Here is a 23,151-nt window from a genome sequence, read left to right as displayed (position 1 = left end):
CATGACCAACTGGGGGCGGGGGGACGGGAGGGGGGCGGGTAATGTAAACACAGTGGGGATTCTAGGCCTCTTTCGCAAGCCAGCTCTTAATGCTGCTTATCCATGCCGGGCAATAAAAGTTGTAAAAAAAAAAAAAGTATGATAAATAAACAACTATTATTACTTTGTGCCGTTATGGCAGATGGGGGCCTAGTGTTGAGGGCCCTAGAAAAAAACGTGTCTAAAGAAGAACACAGTGTTCCCTCTTTCTCCCAATGTCTGAGGACTACTGTTTAACAGGGCACTTTACAATAACACATGGATCAGAACCACACTAGCCTCAGGGCCACACCATGTAGACAGAGACCCCATAGACATCAATTGAGGAGCCCCTCGACATGCCTTCCCTTGTGTTGTCATTCCTCAAGATAAACCAGGTCAGGTTTAATTATGGGATGCGGGATGAGCCTTCTATTTTCAAGCTGTCTTCCACCAGATAAGAGGGTCAATGTGACTCTGAGCTAGCTGTGCAGCAGGAGAAATATCTAGTGTGCACTTAAGATGTTCGGAGTAAAAATATCATAACACAATCCCCTGCCATAAGTGTCTTAATCAGGTCAATCCATTAAGCAATGAAAAGTGGTTTTACTATAAGAAAGACCCATTATGTGAGAGCGGATGAGTGTACCTTGATGTGCTACAGTAAGTGCTCAGCCGTTTCTGAACTCATTTCATTCTGGTTAGCACGGAGCTTTAAGATATCCCATTCCAGCCACAAAGTACACATGTAGAGCAGGTCATTCAAATAATTGATGTGTCACGGAGACATTTTAGCTGATGTTATTAAGACCATTTTACACATCGGATTCTGGTAGGACAGCCAAGGGAAAGGTTTCTTACGGAGCAAATAAGGTTTCTTTCCTAGTTCTGAAGAACAGAGCACTGTCTACTGAATAACATTTACCTTACTAGAATGATTCAAGTGAATAAGTGTTTGCAGTGAGAATGGGTTTGGCTGATTGACCAGTGATAACGCCAGTCCAATTGCTCCCCCATGGGGACTGCTGAGAAACTACAGATACTGAAAACCATACCTGCACTACACTCAGGAACCACCAGAATGTGCCCTTGGCTTGTGTCATCCCTGTATTCAAATAGCCAAAGTTACAGTTTTAGCACAGGCGTAGACCTTGATGTTTGTGAATGGAGTATGAAAGCATGCCACATGCATTAACCGTTTGCCATCCCAGCCATGAAACATGACCCTCCACCAATCCCAGCCATGAAAAAAGACCCTCCACCAATCCCAGCCATGAAACATGACCCTCCACCAATCCCAGCCAGAAGAATTGCAATAAGCCGTTTGTTTAACCAGCTCTTTCACGTTTATTGACAAACAGACAGATTCTCAATGCAACTACCGTCCTATACAGATTTAGTTGGTGTCTCATAGTTATGACAATACACTGATCTCCTTTACATATTCCTGTTGTGTGGTCTGTCCTTCCCTCTCCCCGCACACAGACCTACAGTCACAGTGTGAATAATTCATTCAACAGGCGTGGAACAAAAACAAAATCAACACACAATGACCAATAATCTCATAGGTCACGGATTATCACAGAAAAACCCAGCTACTTTCTACACTTCTGAAATACTCCACATTAATATGACACGTGACAGACAGGTTACCCATAGTTCACTGCACATCACAGATATGTAGTCCAAAACAGTGCCGTCAGTATAGAACACGTCAGGTCAAAAACAGCAGAAAATTACAGGACGCGTGTCAAGATCTACCTCTCATACATAAGAGATTCAATTCACTGCATCACATAGTAGTTTCTTCTCTATCATGAGTAGAATGGTTGTAGTATGGTAGAATTCATTCCCTTTAGACTTTTTTTTACAGTAGAGGTCAGTCTGATTTTACCTGCTTCAGAGAATGTGTGGGTGAACATTTTTTCTATGTGTTTTGTATATTAATATGAGCAGCGATGTGACAACTAACAAACAAACACACTTAAAGACCTCCATTAATCTCCTTTACTGGATCTGAGCCTGGTGCCATTTTCTCTCATTTTCCATGGACATCTACTGTATCAATGACAATCTGTAGATTAACTCAATTTAGACTACCGGAAAGCTAGTCCTCGTTTACAATGATCAGAAGTGCAATTCTCACAGTGAGGTTCAAACACATCATTGGACAGGTTTCACAACAAACAAAAAACACATTAAATAATTTAATCGAACAAAACAATCGCGGTACCAGGATGTGAAATACCGATGTCATTAACTTCAGATTTTCAGAAAGAGCTATTTTACCCAAGATCCTGACCAGTGAGCTCAGAGTTAATCACATGTGTTCCTATGGCAACACCTAGGGTGGGTGGAGTCTACCTTACACCAGCATCACATTGGCTGTCAAGAGGAACAGAGTGAGGTTATAGGAGCCAGTGGTCAGGACAGTGTTCAGTCCTCAAACCTTCCCTCTAGAATGCTTTCAAAGGTGAACGGGAGGAACTTGAAGCCCTGGCCTACGTAGAACTTATTCTGGAATTCCACCCTAGAGAGAACAAGAGGCAACAGTTAACGTCAGGCATACTGCAATAAGAATCAACGCAAAAATCAACGCTACACAGACATAATTACAAAAATCTTTTGAAAGTAAGTCTGAGGAGTCCCTTTAAACTGGAGTGTCTTTGAGGTGCAATATAGGTAGCCCTTAATGATTGTATCAAGCCAAAGCCAGACAGAGATGATGGCAAGATGAGATGACCCCTGGTCTCCATTCCAGATCTAGGCCTAGGCCTGGTCATCAGAAGTGAAACACAACCCTCTTTCCATCTCCCCATTTATAAAATCTCCCTGCAAACTAACGGCTGGATAACCTTTCAATGGAGGAAGCAGACATGCTTGTCATTCCTCCCTACGTCTGGAGGTAGATGTTCATCTGGGTAGGCTGGGGCTCTAGAATATTTCACTAGAATACACTTACAAAGAAAAGGTCAAACCTAGTGGCATTATATTTGATGTGGTCAACTAGCACTGCTGTCCTTCAGAACATTTAAGGCAACAAAGTGACAGGCTTTGCGTTTCTATGAATCGGAGATCGTAGTTACGCCCTATGTTGAAAACTGATTTACAGCGAGCTCCAATAGTATTGGGATAGTGACAAATGTTTTGAGTCTTCAAATCCAAAATGCTGGTGTGCAATGATGCACACAAATGTCATACCCTCCACAAAATGCTAACCTCACCCTGTTATTGTAATGGTGAGAGGCTCGCATGTCTTGGGGGTATGATATTTGTGCGTCTAACTTTCTCAATCATTATTATTCACGATTATCTGTAATCATGGTAGCATCCACATTAATGTAGAAGTGTTTAGAAACGTATTCTGTTCTTATTTACAATAAAAGCGACTCCAAAATGACAAAACAATATTGACCATTCATTTCTATTGGGCACAAAATAATCTGAAACAACCAAAACAAACAGCAAATGCATCCAACAAGTTTGGAGAGTCACAAGCTTGATGTAGTCATTGCGTACTAGGAATATCGGTCCAAATACCAAACTCTTGACTACTTTAATACACAAGTGAATGTCCCAATACTTTTGGTCCCCTAAAATGGGAGGGGGGGCGTACAAAAATTACTATAATTTCTAAAACGTTTCACCTGATATGGATGAAAATACCCTCAAATTAAAGCTAACAGTTTGCACTTTAACTTCAGTCATTGTGTCCTTTCAAATCCAGAGGCAGTATTTGTTCGAAGTTAAAATGTCAGAATCTAAAATAGACCAAGAAATGTTTAAAGGATGACTCCTCTCTCAGCTACTGGAGGAATCTCTCTGGCTGGATCAAATGGTTGGTTTTGGAATAGGAGCGAGTACGTATGCATGTTGGCCACAGCTAGATCAACATTTACTACTGCTATACATTTTACAGACCCCTGACATTAGTTTGGCAGTTCAAAAATCACATTTACAACTGTGTTAGATAGCAGCCACTAAGCAAAATAAGTTTAAAAAAATAAAAAATGTTATTTAGAAGGCTTCATGTCCTAAGGGCCTTTCAGTGAGAGTGGAGCATTAGATTCCAATGTGCTGGGTAAATACAGTGATGAGGGTCTCTGTCAGTGCTGTGAGAGGGTGCCAGTGGATGGTCACTTCCAGGTCAACAGGGCTGTTCTGAGACACCAGAAGTTTCTCCATGATGGCCTGCATCTCACACACACAATCCTCCACTGCTTTATGGGATGCAGAGAGGTTCTTGGCCAGGAAAGAGCTGGAGGTGAGAGCTGGATAACCACAGCTCCCAGTTGCACCGGTCTGCTTAATACCAGTGGAACGGAGAGACACGCTCGGTTTCCATTGTGAGACACACACGGTTGAGTGCTCAGACGAGGCCCAGAGGAACTAGAGCTAAAACATCCGTTACCATAGTTTCACCAGCAGGGAGAGCTACAGGGCTGTGCCACACCTCCATGCCCCCTGACAAAAGAGGAAACTATTGCTGCTCCTTCCTTTACAGGGTCTACAGACAACCGCGGATTACAAAAACAAAACCAGCCCCGTCGCGGGCGTCTTGCTTCCAAACAAATCAAAACCTCAGTGCGCTTTGAGAGGACACAGGTGCCACCGACGTGGCCCGCTACCAAGGACCGTGGGCTCTCCTTCTCCGTGGCCAACGTGAGTAAAACATTGAAACGTGTTAACCCTCGCAAAGCCCGGCCGGCATCCCTAGCCGTGTCCTCAGAGAATGCGCAGACCAGTTGGCTGGCGTTTACGGACATATTCAATCTCTCCCTATCCCAGTCTGCTGTCCCCACATGTTTCAAGATGGCCACCCTTGTTCCTGTTACCAAGAAAGCAAAAGAAACTGAACTAAATGACTATCGCCCCGTAGCAATTCACTGCTGTCATTATGAAGTGCTTTGAGAGACTAGTCAAGGATCATATCACCTCCACCCTACCTGACACTCTAGACCCACTCCAATTTGCCTCCTGACGCAATAGGTCCACAGATGATTGCAATCGCCATCCCTCTGCACACTGTCCTATCCCATCTGGACAAGAGGAATATCTATGTAAGAATGCTATTCATTGACTACAGCTGAGCATTAAACAACATAGTACCCTCCAAACTCATCATTAAGCTTGAGTCCCTGGGTCTCAACCCCAACCCTGTGCAACGGGGTCCTGGACTTCCTGATGGGCGGCCCCCAGGTGGTGAAGGTAGGAAACAACATCTTCACTTCGCTGATCCTCAACACTGGGGCCCCACAAGAGTGCATTCTCAACCCCATCATGTACTCCCTGTTCACCCATGACTGCGTGGCCATGCACGCCTCCAACGCAATCATCATGATTGCAGACGACACTACAGTGGTAGGCTTGAATCCCAACCACGACGAGACAGCCTACAGGGAGGAGGGTGAGGGCCCTCGGAGTGTGGTGTCAGGAAAATAACCTCTCAATGTCAGCAAAACAAAAGAGATTATTGTGGACTTCAGGAAACAGCAGAGGGAGCACCCCCCTATCCTCATCGATGGGACAGCATAGAAGGTGGAAAGTTATAAGTTCCTCGGTGGACTCATCACAGACAAACTGAAATGGTCCACTTACGCAGACAGCGTGGTGAAGAAGGTGCAACAGCGCCTCTTCACTTTTTCCAGCCTCCTGAGGTTGGTTTGTCACCAAAAACCCTCACTAACTATTACAGATGCACAATCGAGAGCATCCTGTCGGGCTGTATCATCCACCGCCTGGTAAGGCAACTGCACCGCCCACAACCACAGAGCTCCGCAGACGGGTACTGAGGTTTGCACAACGCATCACCGGGGGCAAACTACCTGCCCTCCAGGACACCTACACCACCCGATGTCACAGGAAGGCCAAAAAAGATCTTCAAGGACAACAACCAACCGAGCCACTGCCTGTTCACCCCGCTATCATCCAGAAGGCGAGGTCAGTACAGGTGCATCAAAGCTGGGACCGAGAGACTGAAAAACAGCTTCTATCTCAAGGCCATCAGATTGTTAAACAGCCATCACTAACACAGAGGCAGCTGCCTACCCACAGACTTGATATCATTGGCCACCTTAATAACTGGAGCACTAGTCACTTTAATAATGCCACTAAGAATGTTTACATATCTTGCATTACATCTCATATGTATATACTGTATACTACACTACTCTATCTACTGCATCTTAGCCGCTCTGTCACTGATCATCCATATATTTATATATTCTTATCCCATTTCTATACTAGATTGTGTGTATTAGGTTTTGTTGTGGAGTTGTTAGATGTTACCTGTTAGATTCTGCTGCACTGTCAGATCTAGAAGCATAAGCATTTCGCTACACTCACAATAACATCTGCTAACCATGTGCATGTGACCAATAAAACGGGATTTGACCCAAGTCAATGAGGAATCCAGACTAGCAGAAGATGGAGCCCTAACAGCCCAACAGCTGTTAAGTGCAGGGAAGGTTCTAGAGACCTTAGTTTGAGAATCCACAGACTGAACAAACATGTCGTCTCTGTGCAAGAGAGCAGTGTCTCTCTCACCAGTGCAGGCGCAGTGCGTGCAGGAAGGCAGACAGGCCCTCCATGATGAGCAGGATGCAGACAGTGAGGACGGCGAAGGCGCCGAAGATGATGGACAGGACAACGAAACCCCCAAAGCTCCTGGAGGACAGGCCAAGGTGCATCACCATGGTCCACAGAACCTCTGACAGCTCTGTCGGATCATAGAGGAAGAGAAGGAAATCAACTGTTTTACTGTACCCTTTCAAAGAGAAACCAAAAAAAGGGTAGAGCGGCAGCGAGAGGGGAGAACATGAGGTTTATGTACTCACGTGCGTGGGCCAGGCTGAGGGCCCATAGGCGTAGGTAGGAAGCTGTGTTGGAGATGCAGCCCAGACAGTATTCTATGGTGTGGATGGCCTGGTGCACAGCCACATCCCCAAAGTTAAACTAGAGGAGGAGGAGGGGGGGGGAGAACACACATCCAGTATAAACCCCTCGGTGACAAGAACACAACAGTACAGGGGCCGGGCAGACTGGTCCAAATGAGGTCCGGGGCAATCTCATTTGGCTAAACGGTACCACATTGAGGAAGACATTCACCAGATTAAAACAGCTCCAGAAACAGCAGCCTGACCCACTAGTCAGACCTCTGTAGCAGAGGTCTCCCAAGAAGCTCCTTCCTTACGGCCCATGAAGCAGACAAATGAGGAGCTGTGCAGGATATGCCATGCTGGTAATGGTAGTACCACCTCATGATCGGGGCAGACAGGAAGTACTACTAGTCTCAGTGTGCGGCTGGCTGCATGTTAGAAGAATCCCTTGAACACCCAGAGACAGCAAAAACTCAGACCACACAGCCTCAGGGGACAGAACACACATGCAGGACAGAGATACACACTATCACACACACAAGCGGAGGCTCAGAGACAGACTAGCAAGACATGCGCTTTGGGTAAGGGGATGGGGTGGGGGCATGAGTGCCTGGCTTACCACTTCCTCCTCGGGGGCCTTGAAAGCAATTGACAAGTTAGGTTTGTTAGTGACAGGTGACAGGACAACAGAACAGATGAGAGAAACAGGAGAAAACAATGACAGTAAAACATGGGAAATGGAGATGTATAATATACAGAAGGTAATTAGGTGTTGCAGGCACTGGATCAAAACTACTGACAACGTTTCTTAAAGGGCTGCATAAAAACATTATGGCACTGGTATCTAGGGGATGCATAACCATTCCTCCAAAAGCATGCATTTGTGCATGCCTAGTACTGTGACATTTCCAGATATATCTTTGGCATATCATTGTTGTGTTTGTGTCTGTGGTTGCTAGGGGAGACAGTGATGGGGAATGTAGTGGCCAATGGGGTTGGTGACCCACTTATGACAGTGGCAGCAGGTGGGAGTGGGCTGTTTGGGTTACACCCTGCTCAGCCATTCAGAGAGGCTGGTTAGGAGAAAGCTAACTAAAGCTTTAGCCTAGTTAACGGTAGTACAGCCATTTACCATAACCAAGACCAAAGACGGTACTTCCCAATTGAACACAAATTAATTAAGTTCTGTCGCTGAGGATTAACACAGTTAGCCTAATTTGGATACTTGACCAGATGACCCGAGTAGTTTATAGGCAAGAATTCTGTAAAGGTGGCCTGTTAAAATGAGTTCCTCCATGTTAAAACAGAAATGCTATATTTACTGTTAGTTACTTAGCACCCTGCCTGCCTGAACACCTGCTGGCCAGAGGGAGGAGCTGCACAACTCTTAAAACACACACTATGCCATTAATAAAAATGGTTTGAAGCGGATTGCATGGTGATACATGAGCCAGAGCTCACATTTTCAACATGCGATGTGACACGGCTCTAAAACGTCTTGGAAATGAATACAACATACTAGAATTAAAAGATTTGTTCCAGCACAGCCCCGTCCACTGAATCACGTAGAGCTCTCTTCTCGTTCAAGGCCATAGAGTTTATAGTGGCACGGACTGTAGAGACTAACATTGCTAAATAAAGTAACCTCCAATCAAATCAAATTCCTCTCCACTTGAAAAGGTCAACAATGAGAGAGGGTAGGAATCTGTGTGAGGCACTTTGAAAGCTGCTCTATAAATCCTGGGTCCTGGAACCATAAAAGAGCAAACTGTCTGTAAACAGCCATAACCGATTCCTGAGAGCTACAGAAACAAACTGACAGCTTGTCTGGTTTGAGGTTCACAGGAGCCTGATGTATCATTTCATATGTTAATCAGAAACTCCTGAAAAGGTGAGGGAGTCCCACTGAATCAACTCTAAAAATGTAAAAATGACATTTTTGTAGGTATTACAATAACGCACATGTTGAGTAATAAGAGCTGCTGGATTAGCTTTGTGGTCCGTTTCATTTGCTCCTGCCAGATCCCACTTCTATAATGAATAGGTATTCTATGCTGCTGTTAGTGAAGCAGGGAATATGAGAGCTCTGGTAATGTAAATGGGTTGGGTTTCTATGTGTGGCTGATGGCTTCATTATTCAAGGTTATTCCATCTGGACTAGGTCTGGATCATATTGCCGACAGCAGTGTCCAATGGGATCCGCTATTAAGTCTTGGGCCAACATTATAATAGACTACTCTGGTCACATACGTCGTATATGCTAGGCCAACAGAGTGGAGGCTGGGGGCATCCTGGTCTCTCACCTCATGCTCGTCGTTCTCCGAGTGCTGGGAGAGCTGGTCATGCTGGATGATCTCAGCCTGGTCCTCCGTGGGGCCGTTTCCCACCCGGATCCCCCCAAAATTCTGGGTGCCCTGGAGGAACAGACAAAGAGGACGACAGGGGTTATTGCTGGGGTCACAAACTCTACACTCCAGATCCCAATGGAACAAATGTGTGTGTGTGTGTGTGTGTGTGTGTGTGTGTGTGTGGGCAGATGTTACTACAGTACCAAGTTCTTCTTCCAGAGGTACTGTCGCCGCAGAACCAGGGTTTTCACTATCAACATACAGGGAACACATGCCAGGGCTATCAACACCAGCAGCGTCTGAATAACCATCTGTGGAGGGGAAGGACGAGAGAACGAGGGATGTTAGATGCGTATGGGGCGTCAAACATTATCCCACCATAAAATGGCTCGCACAAAAAATATTTAAAAAAGGACAGATTGACAGATGAAAGGATGGATGGAATGATCACCTGTCCTCTGTAGAGGGGTTGGTTGGTGGGGTCGTTATAGTTGAACAGGAACATGTTGATGAAGGCGATGAGAAGACTGGGAGCATTTCTGGAGGTGTGAGCGTCGTAGGCCAACCACTTATAGAAGACCAGAATGACCAGGTAGCCAAACAGACTGGCCATGAACACAATCTCTGGGATGAAACCCAGGTAGATGTTCAGGGGTTTCTTGAAATACCTTCAGAAAACAACAAGACATGTTAACCATCGGATAAACCAGTCCTGTACAGACAGGAAACAAACTGTCATGGTTGCTTAAAGTTAGTCTGGGATAAAAAAAAAATGTAAAAAAAAAAAAATGTAATCGTCCCACCACTTGTTTTGGTAGACAGCAGAGGGATAAGGATGGGGAAATATAAACCCTTTCAAATTCATACACAGTGCTCTATATACAAGGACTGTAGCTTAAGCGTGACTCACAGGTGGTTGAAGAGACTGAGAGACACTCCAAACAGCATGTGGATGACCCCCAGAATCACTGACATCTTCATCTTGAAGGAGTTGAGGAAGGTCAGCTTGTTGGTGGCGATGTTCCAGATCTGAAGAACACAGTCAAACAGTTATAAGACAATGAAATCAGGATGATAGAAATGTAACATAACATTTATCAAAATAACACTTTATTTTAGCTCACATTCCATCTTTATTGTAAGGGGACTTTAGCCTGCTGTCTCAGAGACGGAGTACTCACTGGGTCAATGCCAATGGGGTACGGTCCATTAAAGACTCCTCTTACTGCGGGGTCCAACTGTAAAACCTTGTTTTCATCAAGTGTCTGAAACCTGAGAACATCAAGCATGGCATGAATCATCACTTCAGAGGGCACTGCCAACAAGGTACAGGAGGTAAACTAATCCAATCCACAGACGGTACGAGACAGACAGAGGGGGATACTTACGACCAGGTGAGGTTGTTAGCGCGGGGGTCGAACATGGGCCTGACGCTCCAGCCAGAGCCAAACAGGTTGAGGGACTTGGAGAAGCAGTCGTTGTAGATGATGCCAGTGTAGATCGAGAAGACGCCCATCAGTAGGATGATGTAGCGCCCAGCAAACACCATGCTGAACATCTACACACAGACAGGAAGTGACACGTTCAAACTATGGCCACGTTCCGTTGCCAAACACCGTAGAACGTTGCAGACAGAAGAAACACGAATAGAGCCGAAGTGATTCCTTATTCTACATGTCAGAGGCATGTCTGTTCTACATAAAAATTATTCTATCTGAACGTTCCAAAATATTGCGTCCTGCTGAACGCGCACCACATCAAACAGCCACACAGACCAGAAGTAATACTTTACACTGTTAGAATCTGGTCTCAGTTACATTTTGTTTTAGCCAGAGTATTTGGTTATTTATTCACACTCAAAAAGCACCAACTTGAAAGTTAAACTGGCCATCATGATGCCACTACAGTGTTAGGGCCATAGAATCTGTCTAAAGCAGAGAGGCAACCAAGCCCTGTTTAGTCCCCAGTAATGCAGCTAGAGGCTGGATAAGGTGTGAGGGATGGAGCTGATGGGCTGATGGCAGGGGTAGTGATGTCCCTACCTCGTTGTCGTTCTTCTGGGCGACCAGGCGGCTCTCTCTCAGGACCAGGTAGAGGGCAGCGCAGGTCATGAGCACCCCGTGGCCCAGGTCCCCAAACATGACAGCGAATAGGAAGGGGAAGGTGATGATGGTGTATGGGGCTGGGGACAGGGAGGACTCATGAGCATACACATTGAGGAATGGGAGAGTGAGCCAACCCAAGCTCACACCGACACACGTACCAGTGATACACAATACAGCATGATCGACAGTGATGGGGTGATAATGGGGGAAATAGACTTGGCACCGGGGGTGAACATTTATCACCTGCTTTGGCACAGTGATCTAGCCAGCTGGATACATAGACATTATGTGAGTTATGAGATACCTACAAAGTCTGCTGCCTAGTGAGGTACATGAAACAACAATGCCTATCATTTGAACAATAGGTAGTTGAATGATGGAGAGAGCGACAGAGAGAGAGACGAGGTTGATGGTGTCAGATGTGGTTACCTGGGTTCATCTCGCGGTAGTTGCCGATACCGTAGGCGTCTACGATGTTCTGGAAGCCCGAGGTGAACTTGTTGGTCTTGTTGAAGGTGGGCGGGGTCTGCTTGGTCTGCATCCTGTTGAGGATGGAGGGGACGGTGGAACCACTCTTCTCCTGGAGGCCAAGACAGAAAGACGTCCAGAGAAACACACTCAGAGGATGGTCAGGAGGACACAACAATACCACTCAGTTAACCTCTACAGGGAGTTGAGGTATTCAGCCCTACAAGGCATTGAGAACAGCAGGAGTTGCCCTACTCCCATACGAGTCTAACAAAGGGATGTTGTGTTGTTCCAGCCAGAGTCTGACTGTCAGCTGGCCTGGGATCTCCTCAGCACTCAGGAATGAGAGGAATCCTCCTGCTTTCCCCATTAGTCTGTAGACTGGGCACTGGGACCTTCCATACCTCCATCACTCAAAGATCTGCAACAACGTCTTCAATAAATCAGATTAATATGACATTTATTTGCACAGCTGGTTTGGAGAGGAATCTATCATACTACATGCAATCATCTGATCTCCCATGCCTGCTGTGTGTGAAGGACAACAGCTTGTCCAAGGGATGGTTCGATGGCTGAGATAGAAGCAGAATCGTTGTGTGTATTGAGGGCAGTATGTCCTGTGTTTCTCAACGAGACATGTGGGGTAAAAATAGCCTGGTGGGATAAATGAGCATGGAGACTGAATGCTGTGCGTGACAGGGTTAAGCCCTTACTGGCATGAACAGGACTACAGAACAGGACTACAGAACAGAATGACGTCCTGATACCGCTGGAATCTAGCCCCATGATATGCGTAAAATCCTCACATACCCAGCACTCACGCAGTGCCTCTCCACGCCCTGTTAGCACCGTCTCTCAGTTTGGATCTGTTATGACTTAACGGCCTAGCATAATGGCCTCAAAGCTAGGTTAACTGGTGCCTATGAAGCTAGCGGGTTCTTAATGCTACGGTATCTTCCTTCAATGAACTTGACCTAAACAGTATGATAGAAATGTCCCATTAAATAGATATGGAATGAACCTATTCCCACTATTTTCAACCAGAGCCCTATGGACTCTAAAAAGGTAATAGGGTGCTATTTGGGACGCAGCTTAAAACTTCTTGTACCTCCCCCATGCCTCTAGTCGAGAAGGGCGTCCACTCGACTTACCGTGCCTCTCCGCAGGGCGAACTGGATTGAGTCCATGTCTGACACGGGGCACCACACCTCGGCGATCAGACACTTCTGGGTGACATCGATGTTGCACAGGTTCAGGGTGTGGTAGACAGCCTTCATCTTCCTCACCTTGATGAACCACACCCTGACGGTCTTGGCTGCAGCCTGCAGGACCCGCTGTCTGTGGTCCTCTGTCTGGTTCAGCACCTGCAGCGGGGAGGGAGATCAGGGTTTGAGATATGAAGACAAGATGCGACTGTAGTTGAAACCTTGCGTGGCCGGGTACGGAACATATCCAGCTGTGTATAACTAGCTCAGGTGCTCGGTCCTAGACAGTCTACAGTCTGTCAGACACATGAACAAAGTTTGCAGGCAGTTCTTAATTAACACCCTCGCACTCCGCATTTATAAAAATAAAATAAAGAAGAGGTATATGCCTAACTAAACCGACCTCAAATGGAAAACTAACAGATGTAGGCCAGGGCCGGAGACTGTGGCATCAGGACAATCCTCTAGTAGTTTCCACTCAACGCTAGAATAGTGTGGGGAGTGGCATTGAACTGTCTGCATAGTGTGCCTTCCCAACATGTCCAGAACAGCAAGTGCGGTTACAATGAATCAGGTTCCCCTTCTTATTTGTGGAGGTGGTTCACATTAATAGAAGGCTTTGCTGGACAGTGTGCACTATGTGATCAAGTTTGATAAGGGGTTATATCAGACTCAGCGTAGCAGGGTTTCCCGTACGAGCCGGCGGAGGCGTTCTCAGGTATACAGCACTGACTCATATCAAGTTAATGTCTTATGATCAGCGGATTGCTAACATGCCGCTACCCTACACCCACTCTTGCCCACGTTGTCGAGACCTTCTCACGCCCACAAACACACACTGTTCACTCCCAAACTAGCGGGCCGTGCATTTCCCTTCCACCCTCGCCCTTCTCTCTTGACGACGACTATCCCGCCCCCGTAGCGACGGGCATAACAGTGGACCCTCAAACAGCGAGGCAAGCATTCCCAGGCACTTACTGGCAATGAGAGGATGTTAACATTTCTGGCAGACAGGGGGCCTGCCAAACGTAATGCAGAGTCTCTCACGCTCTGTCCACACTGGGGTCTGTAACTGATCCTGAACCACAGAGATTCTCAACACACACCACTGAAACATACACACACACCACTGGGTGTCTATCTATCAGAGAGAAGTGATATGTGAGTGACTATTTTTTAAACTTCAAGCTAAACCCATTCCTGCAAATGTGAGTAGTAAATGTGGTCACTATGGGAGTGTGGGTGGCTAATTGGCTGAACTCAGTGTAAGCCACCCTGATGATCAGCTGGTTTCCTATATGCGAGGCGAGTGAGGGTTCCTCCTAGCCAAACAAGGAAAGGATGCCTCCTGTCCATCCAAGTGCAAACCATCTGCGCCACCAGACTACGTAGGGCTTTGGAGCAGAACAACAGAAGTGGGTATTCCCAGAGGGAGTATTGGGTTTCTCTTAGTATAGGAAGGTGTTGCACCATACACTGCTGCTGTTCCATGGAAGGATAAACTGAAGTACTGTCTGTGTGGGCTGGACTTCTAAAGACCACAGCTCACATGTTGCTCAACAGCTACAAAAACCAGAAAACTCTGAGACAGGCATTGTTCCTGGGTCACCAGACACAGTTGGCACAAGGATACAGGGTGTTAGACACTGGATTATAATACCAAAGAGGTGGTGTGTGTGTGTGTGGTGTGTGTTGGCCTTTACTCCCTGTCCCGTGCCTGTTTTTGCCCCGTTTTAGAGCGGTGAGTCACTGTGCCAGGTTTAGAGGTCCTCTCCCAAAGCCAGGCCAGTGTGTGTGTAGGCAGGAGAGTATATCCACTGGCAGAGGCAGGTCCAGTTCAGCCACCTCATGGGCCTGGCACGGCACGAGAGACAACCGTTTGTGACCTCTCCCTGTAGCTTTTTCACACCCAGCCCATTGATGCCGACGCCCACTACCGCCGAAGAGGTTGAGTGAGTCAGAAACTGAAGCAGGAACGTTTGAGATATGAACACTGCAAACAGACAGAAGTTAACTCAATTTGAAGGCCTCCCTAATGTGATCAACAAACATCTCCTCTGTGGTCTTGTGTGATAGATATTTTATCTATTACGGCAACACTGCTGGGGGAAGTAATCTGGTATCAGTCTTTCCCTCCACTTCATCATAATTTGGTTGAGGGCTTTGACGGCTCAGTACAAAGGAAATGGCAGAAAGAGGAACTGCAACTTCCGCGGACATTGCATCAGCAAAAAGTCGAACGTTAGTTAAGTGGAGGTCCATCCAAAAAGCACATCAAAAGATGACTAATGTTGAACAATAGAAAGAAGGTTTCGTTCCTCAAACGAATGACTAACAGCGCCTTTGAGTTAACCACATACCTCATGTGGTTACCTACCACTCCTGTCCACCACAGCCTCTGGCAGCTGAGTATACAGTTGCAGGGAAAACAGAACACTGATCAGAAGCCATGATAGAGCCCAGAACAAGTTCACAATGAAAACAGATGAAATATTGAAAGGCTAATTCACTTGAAAAATGTAAGGATCTGTCAAATTTAATTTATGTAACAAAACATGATTTGTTTTGGCTGGCAGACTGACTGTGGGTGGACTCCCCTGTCTGTGTTACAATAGGCCAGGCAGGTCGTACCATCTGCAGGTCATCGATACGGGTGGCCACCCCTGCAGCCATCTCCTTCCTCTCCTGGGGGGTCTCTGGACAGGGGTACAGTGACGCTCGGAACCTGAAAGGTGAAGGAGAGAGGGGTTGATCAACCCAGAGTGCCTGGAGCGGAACAGAAAACCAATTACAACATTCCTCTGTCTAGATTAGTTAGTGTTTCTTGAATTTCTCAACCAATCATAGCCCCTTACCCTTCACATATCTTCTTAACCCGAGTCTTCAGCTGATCTCCTTGGAAGAATATGATGAAGACAGACTTATAGACCTGGTCACCCTGTAGGGGAAACATATCAACATGAGTTAAGTGAAGAGGAGACAAAACCTTGCCTGATAGTGATACTTCTGCTCTATCATAAAGTGTATGGATGAGGTAGCATGAATAAGGACATCAATGCCACTCATATGACAATCACACAATGCCACCAAGCTGTCATGGTACAACAGTACCCCACTGAATAGGTCACACAAAATCCTGCACAGTTTTTGTTCCCCTAAGTCCTCCAGATGATTATACTAGTATCAGTGAATAGTTACTGACCGTGGCAGGGTCCTCCAGTGAGTCTTCAATGTCTGCCTGCCTCAGGAACACGTTGCCACGGCAAACCCTCCACAGCATCCTCTCAAACGTAGGAATGCGCTCCCTGCTGATCACCCCGGCAACAAACCTACAGGAAGACGGTAGGGCATGGATCAGCATTTACAGAAGAATAGCTACCAAATGTATATCCCTCACCTCAAAATAAGGTGTTTGATATTTGCAATGAGTTAGGTCCCTAAATGGCAGCTCAAGTTGGAGCTGGTCCAAGATCAGTCCGTAATGTAATGGCATTACAGAATGAAACCCGGGCACATAAGGACAGAGGTCATTGATTTTGTTTGTTCACACTGGTGATGGGAGCACTGCTGATGAAAGCATCCTCTCTGGATAAGGGTGGACATAGGAATGGGAGCTGAGGGCATGGATCACAGCTCACATGTTGCTCAACCGCTGCAAAAGCCAAGGAGGAGCATCAAACAGACATCAGATGGGAAGCCCTAGGGCCTTGGGGCACTGCATCCGGACAAAGCAATCCATTACCAAATGAGCACTAAGCTTTGCCACATCCACAGTATTGAGCTATTTTAGTTACGGTTTTCTGAGTGATTTTTTCACCCCATTTTCTGTTGAAATTGTCCCCGATTTGCTAACTCATTATGACATTTAATCAAATCTCTTTTCTTTGTCTCTGTCTGCAAATAGATTACAACCTGCATGCTCTGAACTGCTTATCATCAGTCTGTGATTTGCCTATCTGCTCACTCTCTACTGAAGACAGAACCCTGATAAACAGAGCTACATCTTACTGCCAGGCAACAGGCGAGAGTGGTAGCACCTGTAGTAGTAGCAGTACTGGCCTCTTACCAACCATTAAAAGTAATTAGGAAACAATTGTCCACCGATACTGACAGAGCATGTGGGCTGTCAGCTTAGGGACTGAATACGCAGAGAGACACAGAGCACCGCCGCACACACTCCGTCAAGTGACCTCAGTGGCCCGACTAATCTGACAGCCTGAGCTAGTGTGAGCCAAACCAGTTAGGCGTTACACTGACCCGACTCCACCTCCAGGAAGAACCGATGGTTTAACGTAATGACAGTCTTTTCATTGACCTTTAAGTCTTGAGGAGATGGCTAACCCATCCTTAATAGAGTGGACCAAGGACTCACTCACCCCAGTCTGAGAGGAGCGCGGGTCCCTGCTTCAGAGGGATCCATCAGGGTAGACGACTCCTCCAGCAGGTTGGGGTCCTCCATCTGCAGTGGGGTGGAGAGAACGACAACCATTACATGTAGACCAAGAGATTTTCAGCCAATTAGACGTACGATAGCACATTCAGAAATGCATCCCTGTTTCCAGGAACAACTGGCTTGCTTTGTTGGGGGAACTATTTACACCCTGGGAAGGTTTGACAGATCAGTGGCTTGAGCTCTGGGCAGGAGCATGATATTGAACACAGGCCAGGCTCTTCATAAAACATAGTAAACAGCGAGCTGGGGTTTATATGAACAGTAAATGATTGGCAAAAAAGGCTACACATTCAGCTGAATGATTTACCCCCATGCAACCTCATAAGCGCTTGTAAAATAGGCGATAACATTCTAAGTTCAAGTAGCTTTGCTTGCAAACTCAGTGGAGTGGAGTTGATGCAGGTCAAAGGTACAGTCAGCAGGTAGTCTCGTCTCCGTCATATGCGAAAGACTATCTGTGTATGGCGTATCACTCTGCTATGTAACCTAGTTGCATCATTAAACTTGAATAACTGGTCTGGGGTTGGGGATGTAATTACCTAGCCGTTATAAATACACAAGCCTTATGCTACCATATACTGTACACAGGATGCAGACATCTGACCCATACTAAGTTAACATAATCCTATGATCCATTATGAAGTCCTCAAGGGGCCTAGTCAATAAGGCAGGCACAGAAACGCTGTGAATATATAGTGAATTGGTTTCTGTACAGTGGAGTTGACCTCGTCGAAGAATTGCTGGGTGCGGCGCAGGATGTGCTTGAGCTCCGTCAACTCTAGGAAGTTCTTCTTCAGGGCCTCCTGGTTGGTGTTGATCTCCTTCAGCTCATTCTCCAGCTTCTCAAAAGTGGCCTATAGAGACAGAGGGTGATGGGGGAGTTAGTGAGCTGGGGACATGGTGAGTTGAGCACTTTGTAACCAGAGTGGATTCTTAGAGAGAACGGAGAGAAGTTACCTCCAGGTCAATCATGTCCCTAGGGAGGGGGACCTCTGGGTTCTCGCCCGTATCCACCATTGGAATGTTGGCTTTCTTGATCTCCTTCTCCACAAACCCTGTGAGAGAGCGAGATGACTGGGTCTGAGTGGGGATAACTAATAGCAGTGATACTGTTGTAAATATGGGGGAGTATAATGAGTGAAGCAACGGGTTAAACGCTTGAGCTCACTCACGAAGCTTGCGGTCCATCTCCTCGCATCGACGCACTTCGTTGACAAACTTGCGCTGAAACACGTTCACGTCTGGGTTCAACTGAAATGCAAACATGCAAACTATTCAAAACCTTTGCCATCGCAGGGATAAAAATGCCTTCAATACATTTGCCATTATTTGTCATTTACAATTAGAGACAAACATTGTCTTGTAACACTAAGATGCATTCAAAGAAATTGTAGCTTAGGCTACTTCTATAAAAATGCAATAACTTATCCAGAAAGCTCAGAGCGTAAACAGCACTACTAATATCTTCTGAAAACAGTGCAGACACCAGTTATCGATCATTTGATCTTATAAATGATGAGGCAATACAACCAAATAAAGGGTATAACAACATCATACTGGGTACAACAGCTAGTCCCTTTCAGTGTTTCCCCTGGGATCTTTTTCAGAACGTGTGGCAACGTTGGTGTGGGGGATGGGGAGAATGTCCTTATGCTGGGGCAGTCTGGGGGGAATGCACACCAGTGAGTTTGAGGGAGAACGACTGAGAAATTAACTTCCGGTGACTTTAAAAAATAAAACATTCTACGGCAAAATGCATTAAAGTTAAATTATGTTAACACGATCTGAAATATAATTTTCCCTTTAAAAGCAATATAGCCTAACTGACGCAGCATAGCAGCTTCAAATACATTGGCTGAAACATGGCATTGCCCATCTGTATTTACCTAATTGAAAAACACCAAGGACCCAATGAGTCAAATATACACTGTGTACACAAAACATTAGGATCACCTGCTCTTTCCATAACAGACTGACCAGGTGAAAGCTATGATCCCTTATTGATGCCACCTGTTAAATCCACTTCAATCAGTGTAGAGATGAAGTGGAGGAGACAGGCTAAAGTAGGGACAATCGACTATGGACTGTATGTGCGCAATTCAGAAGTTGAATTGGCAAGACAAAAGATTGAAGTGCCTTTGAACGGGGTATGGTAGTAAGCGCCGTGTATGGTCCACCACCCAAAGGACATCCAGCCAAATTCTGTGGGACGCATTGGATTCAACGTCGCCCAGCATCCCTGTGGAACACTTGACACCTTGTAGAGTCCATGCCCCCAACAAATTGAGGCTGTTCAGAGGGTAAAATGGGGCGCAACTCAATATTAGGAAGGTGTTCCTAATGTTGTGTACATTGTAACTTCAGGGTTTTTTTCTGGAACAAAATGGGGCTTAAGTGGCGAGTATTGACGTGGTCAATAGCGCGATCTCCAACAGAACATTTGAGGCCCTCTTGGCTAAAAAAAGTGTTCCTGCAATTCTACACATTTTGCAGTGTTCTTATGCTATCTGAGTGATTCAAAAACTAAATCAATGGGGGCCACATGGCTTTTTTTTTATCTTCTTGGAAATTCTCCAACTGTCATTTTTATTTTGGTGATTGTTAGTTCTCAAAGATGATCTTATAAAAATAAATGTTTAGGTCCATTGTATTTCCTACATACTTCAGGTTTCAGTCATTCATATTCAAAATGAAAACATTATGCAATCCCAAAAATGTCTAATAATAAAATGGAGAGGCAATGATTTAGCAGCGGCGGCCCGCAGCTACTAAACGAATACGGGAAACACTGCCTTAGTTTTCCCTTACGCCATATGATCCCTGAAGGGATGTCACGTGTGAGCTTTCCCATGCGCAGCCTAAAGGGTCAGCTATGTGCACATGATGAAAATGTTGCAGACGCCAAGGCATGTGCTTTCACAACCTTCTGACTGAATCGATGTTACTACAACAGACTACCATATTCATCTACCTCCTTCCTGAGTTTGTCCTTTGTTAAGAGCCATACATTACACTGCTCTAGACCTATATAGCCTGAAGATGGATTGACAGACAGAATAGCACTCAAAATAGGAAAGGAGAGACAATAAGCACAGGGTCTAGCTCTAGAGAGAGCATCACGAGGAATGGAAGAAGAGAAGCCTGGACGACTCACATCACGGAATTGCACCATTCCGATCTCTCCCAATTCGCTGACGCAGCAGTAGGCAGACTCTGATTGGAGGTAGAGCTGGGCCAGGGTCATCTCCTCACTTCTGAAGAGTTCCCCCATGATGGCGTAGTGTGGTGCACCTGCTCAGCACAGCGATCAATGGGATTCTCCTGGATATCTAGCTAGGGACAAAATGATTGAAAACGTCACCTGTACAGTAAACAGGATAAGCTGAGTTCCACCAGAAGGGATGAGCCTCCAATGTTGTCAAAAAGACAGCCAACTGAGAATACATAGGCCTACATTGCCTACAATGAGTTCCCTTTTGTTGTTTCCTTTCACACTACAATAGCCTTACCTTCTTTATTTGAAGTGTAATTTCAGAGAAAAAGATATTGGCATAGGCCTGCACCCTCTCCTGTGTGTGTTGTAAGGATGACCCTAAATTGTACAGCAGTAATGAACATTCTGTATTAGTGGTGTGATAGTTTATACTTGAGCCAGAAGCAGGCATGAGACTGAAAGAATCTGACATCTAGCCACAATTATCATTGAAGGTATTCAGTTTGGCTCATTAGTCATTATTTTGTCATGAAACTGGGGAGACACTCTTCAAGAACCGTAATACATGTCAAAGTACCATCACATGTGCCAGTACAATCCTCATTTAGTTTCATCTCACAATAGGCTCATCTTGTACAATCAATTACAGCATTTCTAGCCAAGCCTTTGAGTTTCTCAGTCTAGGGTGCAAACTGACTCAGGACAGACAACAGGTTCACACTATATTAATTAGAAGTAAGTTCAACACACATATACATATGTTCTTGAAGTGCAAATGCCTCGAGTGCCATAACAGGTTTAGCTAGCTAGCCATGGATTAAGCCGCATCATGTGATCTGATTTAACAGTCAAGCAGGATTAAATCTTCAATATTAACGCAAACTACAACGGTCTACCAAGTGGGGATACATTTAGCAAACTATATCGTTAAAGTCCATGCAAGAGGATCTCTTTAGTAGGGTCACTGCTTGTTCAGCATATCTGCGTGACCATTTTTTTTGTCCGCATCCTCGACACCTCGAGTTAGGCAGTGAGTCTGATCAGCTGTCAAAACACACAAACACTAATGTTAGTTACTCGTTAACTAGTTAACGTTACATTATAAGAACAAAGCAGTTCGTTCAAAATGTAATTTCGGAAGACAGCGGTACAATTAATTGTCCGCGTATATCGATGCATAGCCGATATGAACTGACAATTAATTGCACCACTGGCTAATTTAGCTAACTAGCTAACAAACCTTACTAGCAAGCTAGCTAGTTAGCCAGGGCGCAGGAGAAGCACTTGTTGGACCTCAAACTTTCTGGTAGCGTACGCTGGCTAACGTTGTTCAGCAAAAACAGCAACGTTATATTACAGTACAAAATGACTAGTTAACGTTTTTCCTCGACTGACATTCAGGTTATTTGACAGAAATCTAGCTCATCTTAAATCGTAGCAAATTAAAACCTAGCTACGGTAACCGGATAACTTTAGCGAGCTACACAGTGAGGTGGATGTTACCGAATCATCCGTAACGTTTGCTTTACTAGCTACAGGGGGTGGGGGAAAAACACATTTAGGAAACAATGCTGGTATTGAACAGCGAATACTGTCACCAAACCATCAATTTCTTACTATTGTTGTAGCTAGCAACGAGTCTTCCGCTCCCGGCTCCCAGTTTCCAACGCTGTTCCACACACAGCCCTCAACGAAATATCAGCTGATCAGAGGCTTGGCTAATGCGCGTCACGTCACCTTTGCATAATATTGATGATCATGATGATGCACCCCTCAACTCATATGAAGATAATATCTAGTTGTTGGCATTCACATAAAAAAATGTTATTTAGCAGATGCTCTTATCCAGTGCGATTTACAGGAGCAATTCGAGTTAAGTACAATGACAGATTTTTCACTTAGTTGGCTCGAGGATTCAAACTACCGACCTTCGGTTACTGGCCCGACTTCAGAAAGTATCCACCCCCCCTGACTTATTTTCTCACACATTTTCTCCCCCATCTACACACACAACCCATAATGACAAATGTTTTTAGATATTTTTGCTAATTTCTTGAAAATGGAATACAGAAATATCTCATTTACATAAGTATGAACACCCCTGAGTCAATGTACCTTTGGCAGCAATTACAGCATTTTTCTTTTAAAAAAATGTAGTCAAGCTCTGTCAAATTGGTTGTTGATCATTGCTTGACAACCATTTTCAGGTCTTGCCATAGATTTTCAAGTAGATTTAAGTCAAAATTGTAACTCAACCACTAACATTCACTGACTCTTGGTAAGCAACTCCTGTGTAGATTTGTGTTTTAGCTTATTGTCCTGCTGAAAGGTGAATTCATCTCCCAGTGTCTGGTGGAAAGCAGACTGAAACAGGTTTTCCTCTAGGATTTTGCCTGTGCTTAATTCCATTCCATTTATTTTTTATCCTGAAAAACTCCCCAGTCCTTAACGATCACAAGCAT

At 45.4% G+C, this 23,151-nt stretch overlaps 1 protein-coding gene across 8 annotated transcripts; it reads right to left on the bottom strand.

Moving 5' to 3' along the window:
• Positions 1-1,341: 1,341 nt before the first annotated feature.
• On the bottom strand, positions 1,342-22,405 carry LOC139364679 (ATPase H+ transporting V0 subunit a1a). 8 transcript variants are annotated; one of them, XM_071101619.1, is made up of 22 exons: positions 22,307-22,405; positions 20,630-20,808; positions 18,648-18,726; positions 18,433-18,530; positions 18,189-18,329; positions 17,399-17,481; positions 16,225-16,351; positions 15,878-15,960; positions 15,654-15,747; positions 12,969-13,181; positions 11,779-11,929; positions 11,287-11,426; positions 10,633-10,802; positions 10,426-10,516; positions 10,155-10,273; positions 9,696-9,912; positions 9,448-9,555; positions 9,200-9,310; positions 7,516-7,533; positions 6,855-6,972; positions 6,565-6,736; positions 1,342-2,548 (listed from the first exon to the last, which is right to left on the bottom strand). In XM_071101619.1, exons 2-22 carry the CDS (start codon positions 20,744-20,746, stop codon positions 2,455-2,457), a joined length of 2,544 nt encoding a protein of 847 aa, XP_070957720.1. In that variant the 5' UTR covers positions 20,747-20,808; positions 22,307-22,405; the 3' UTR covers positions 1,342-2,454. The 8 variants fall into 8 exon arrangements, with proteins under 8 accessions (XP_070957720.1, XP_070957722.1, XP_070957723.1 ...); XM_071101621.1 differs by having other exon boundaries at positions 18,201-18,329; positions 22,307-22,397; XM_071101622.1 differs by having other exon boundaries at positions 18,201-18,329; positions 20,630-20,804; positions 22,307-22,377.
• Positions 22,406-23,151: the final 746 nt, after the last annotated feature.

Source organism: Oncorhynchus clarkii, chromosome 13, assembly GCF_045791955.1.
Source record: "Oncorhynchus clarkii lewisi isolate Uvic-CL-2024 chromosome 13, UVic_Ocla_1.0, whole genome shotgun sequence".
Classification (NCBI taxonomy): Eukaryota; Metazoa; Chordata; class Actinopteri; order Salmoniformes; family Salmonidae; genus Oncorhynchus; species Oncorhynchus clarkii.
Note: the sequence above shows the minus strand (reverse complement) of the source record. Positions and strands in the feature narration are given on the sequence as shown.

Bases quoted from the DNA above. Each gene is read 5' to 3' on its own strand.
- LOC139364679 (XM_071101619.1), bottom strand. From the start codon at position 20,746: ATGGGGGAACTCTTCAGAAGTGAGGAGATGACCCTGGCCCAGCTCTAC. The intron at 18,727-20,629 runs GTGAGTCGTCCA...TTTGCATTTCAG, and splicing joins GAATGGTGCAATTCCGTGAT to TTGAACCCAGACGTGAACGT. The intron at 11,427-11,778 runs GTAACCACATCT...CCCTGTCCCCAG, and splicing joins CTACCGCGAGATGAACCCAG to CCCCATACACCATCATCACC.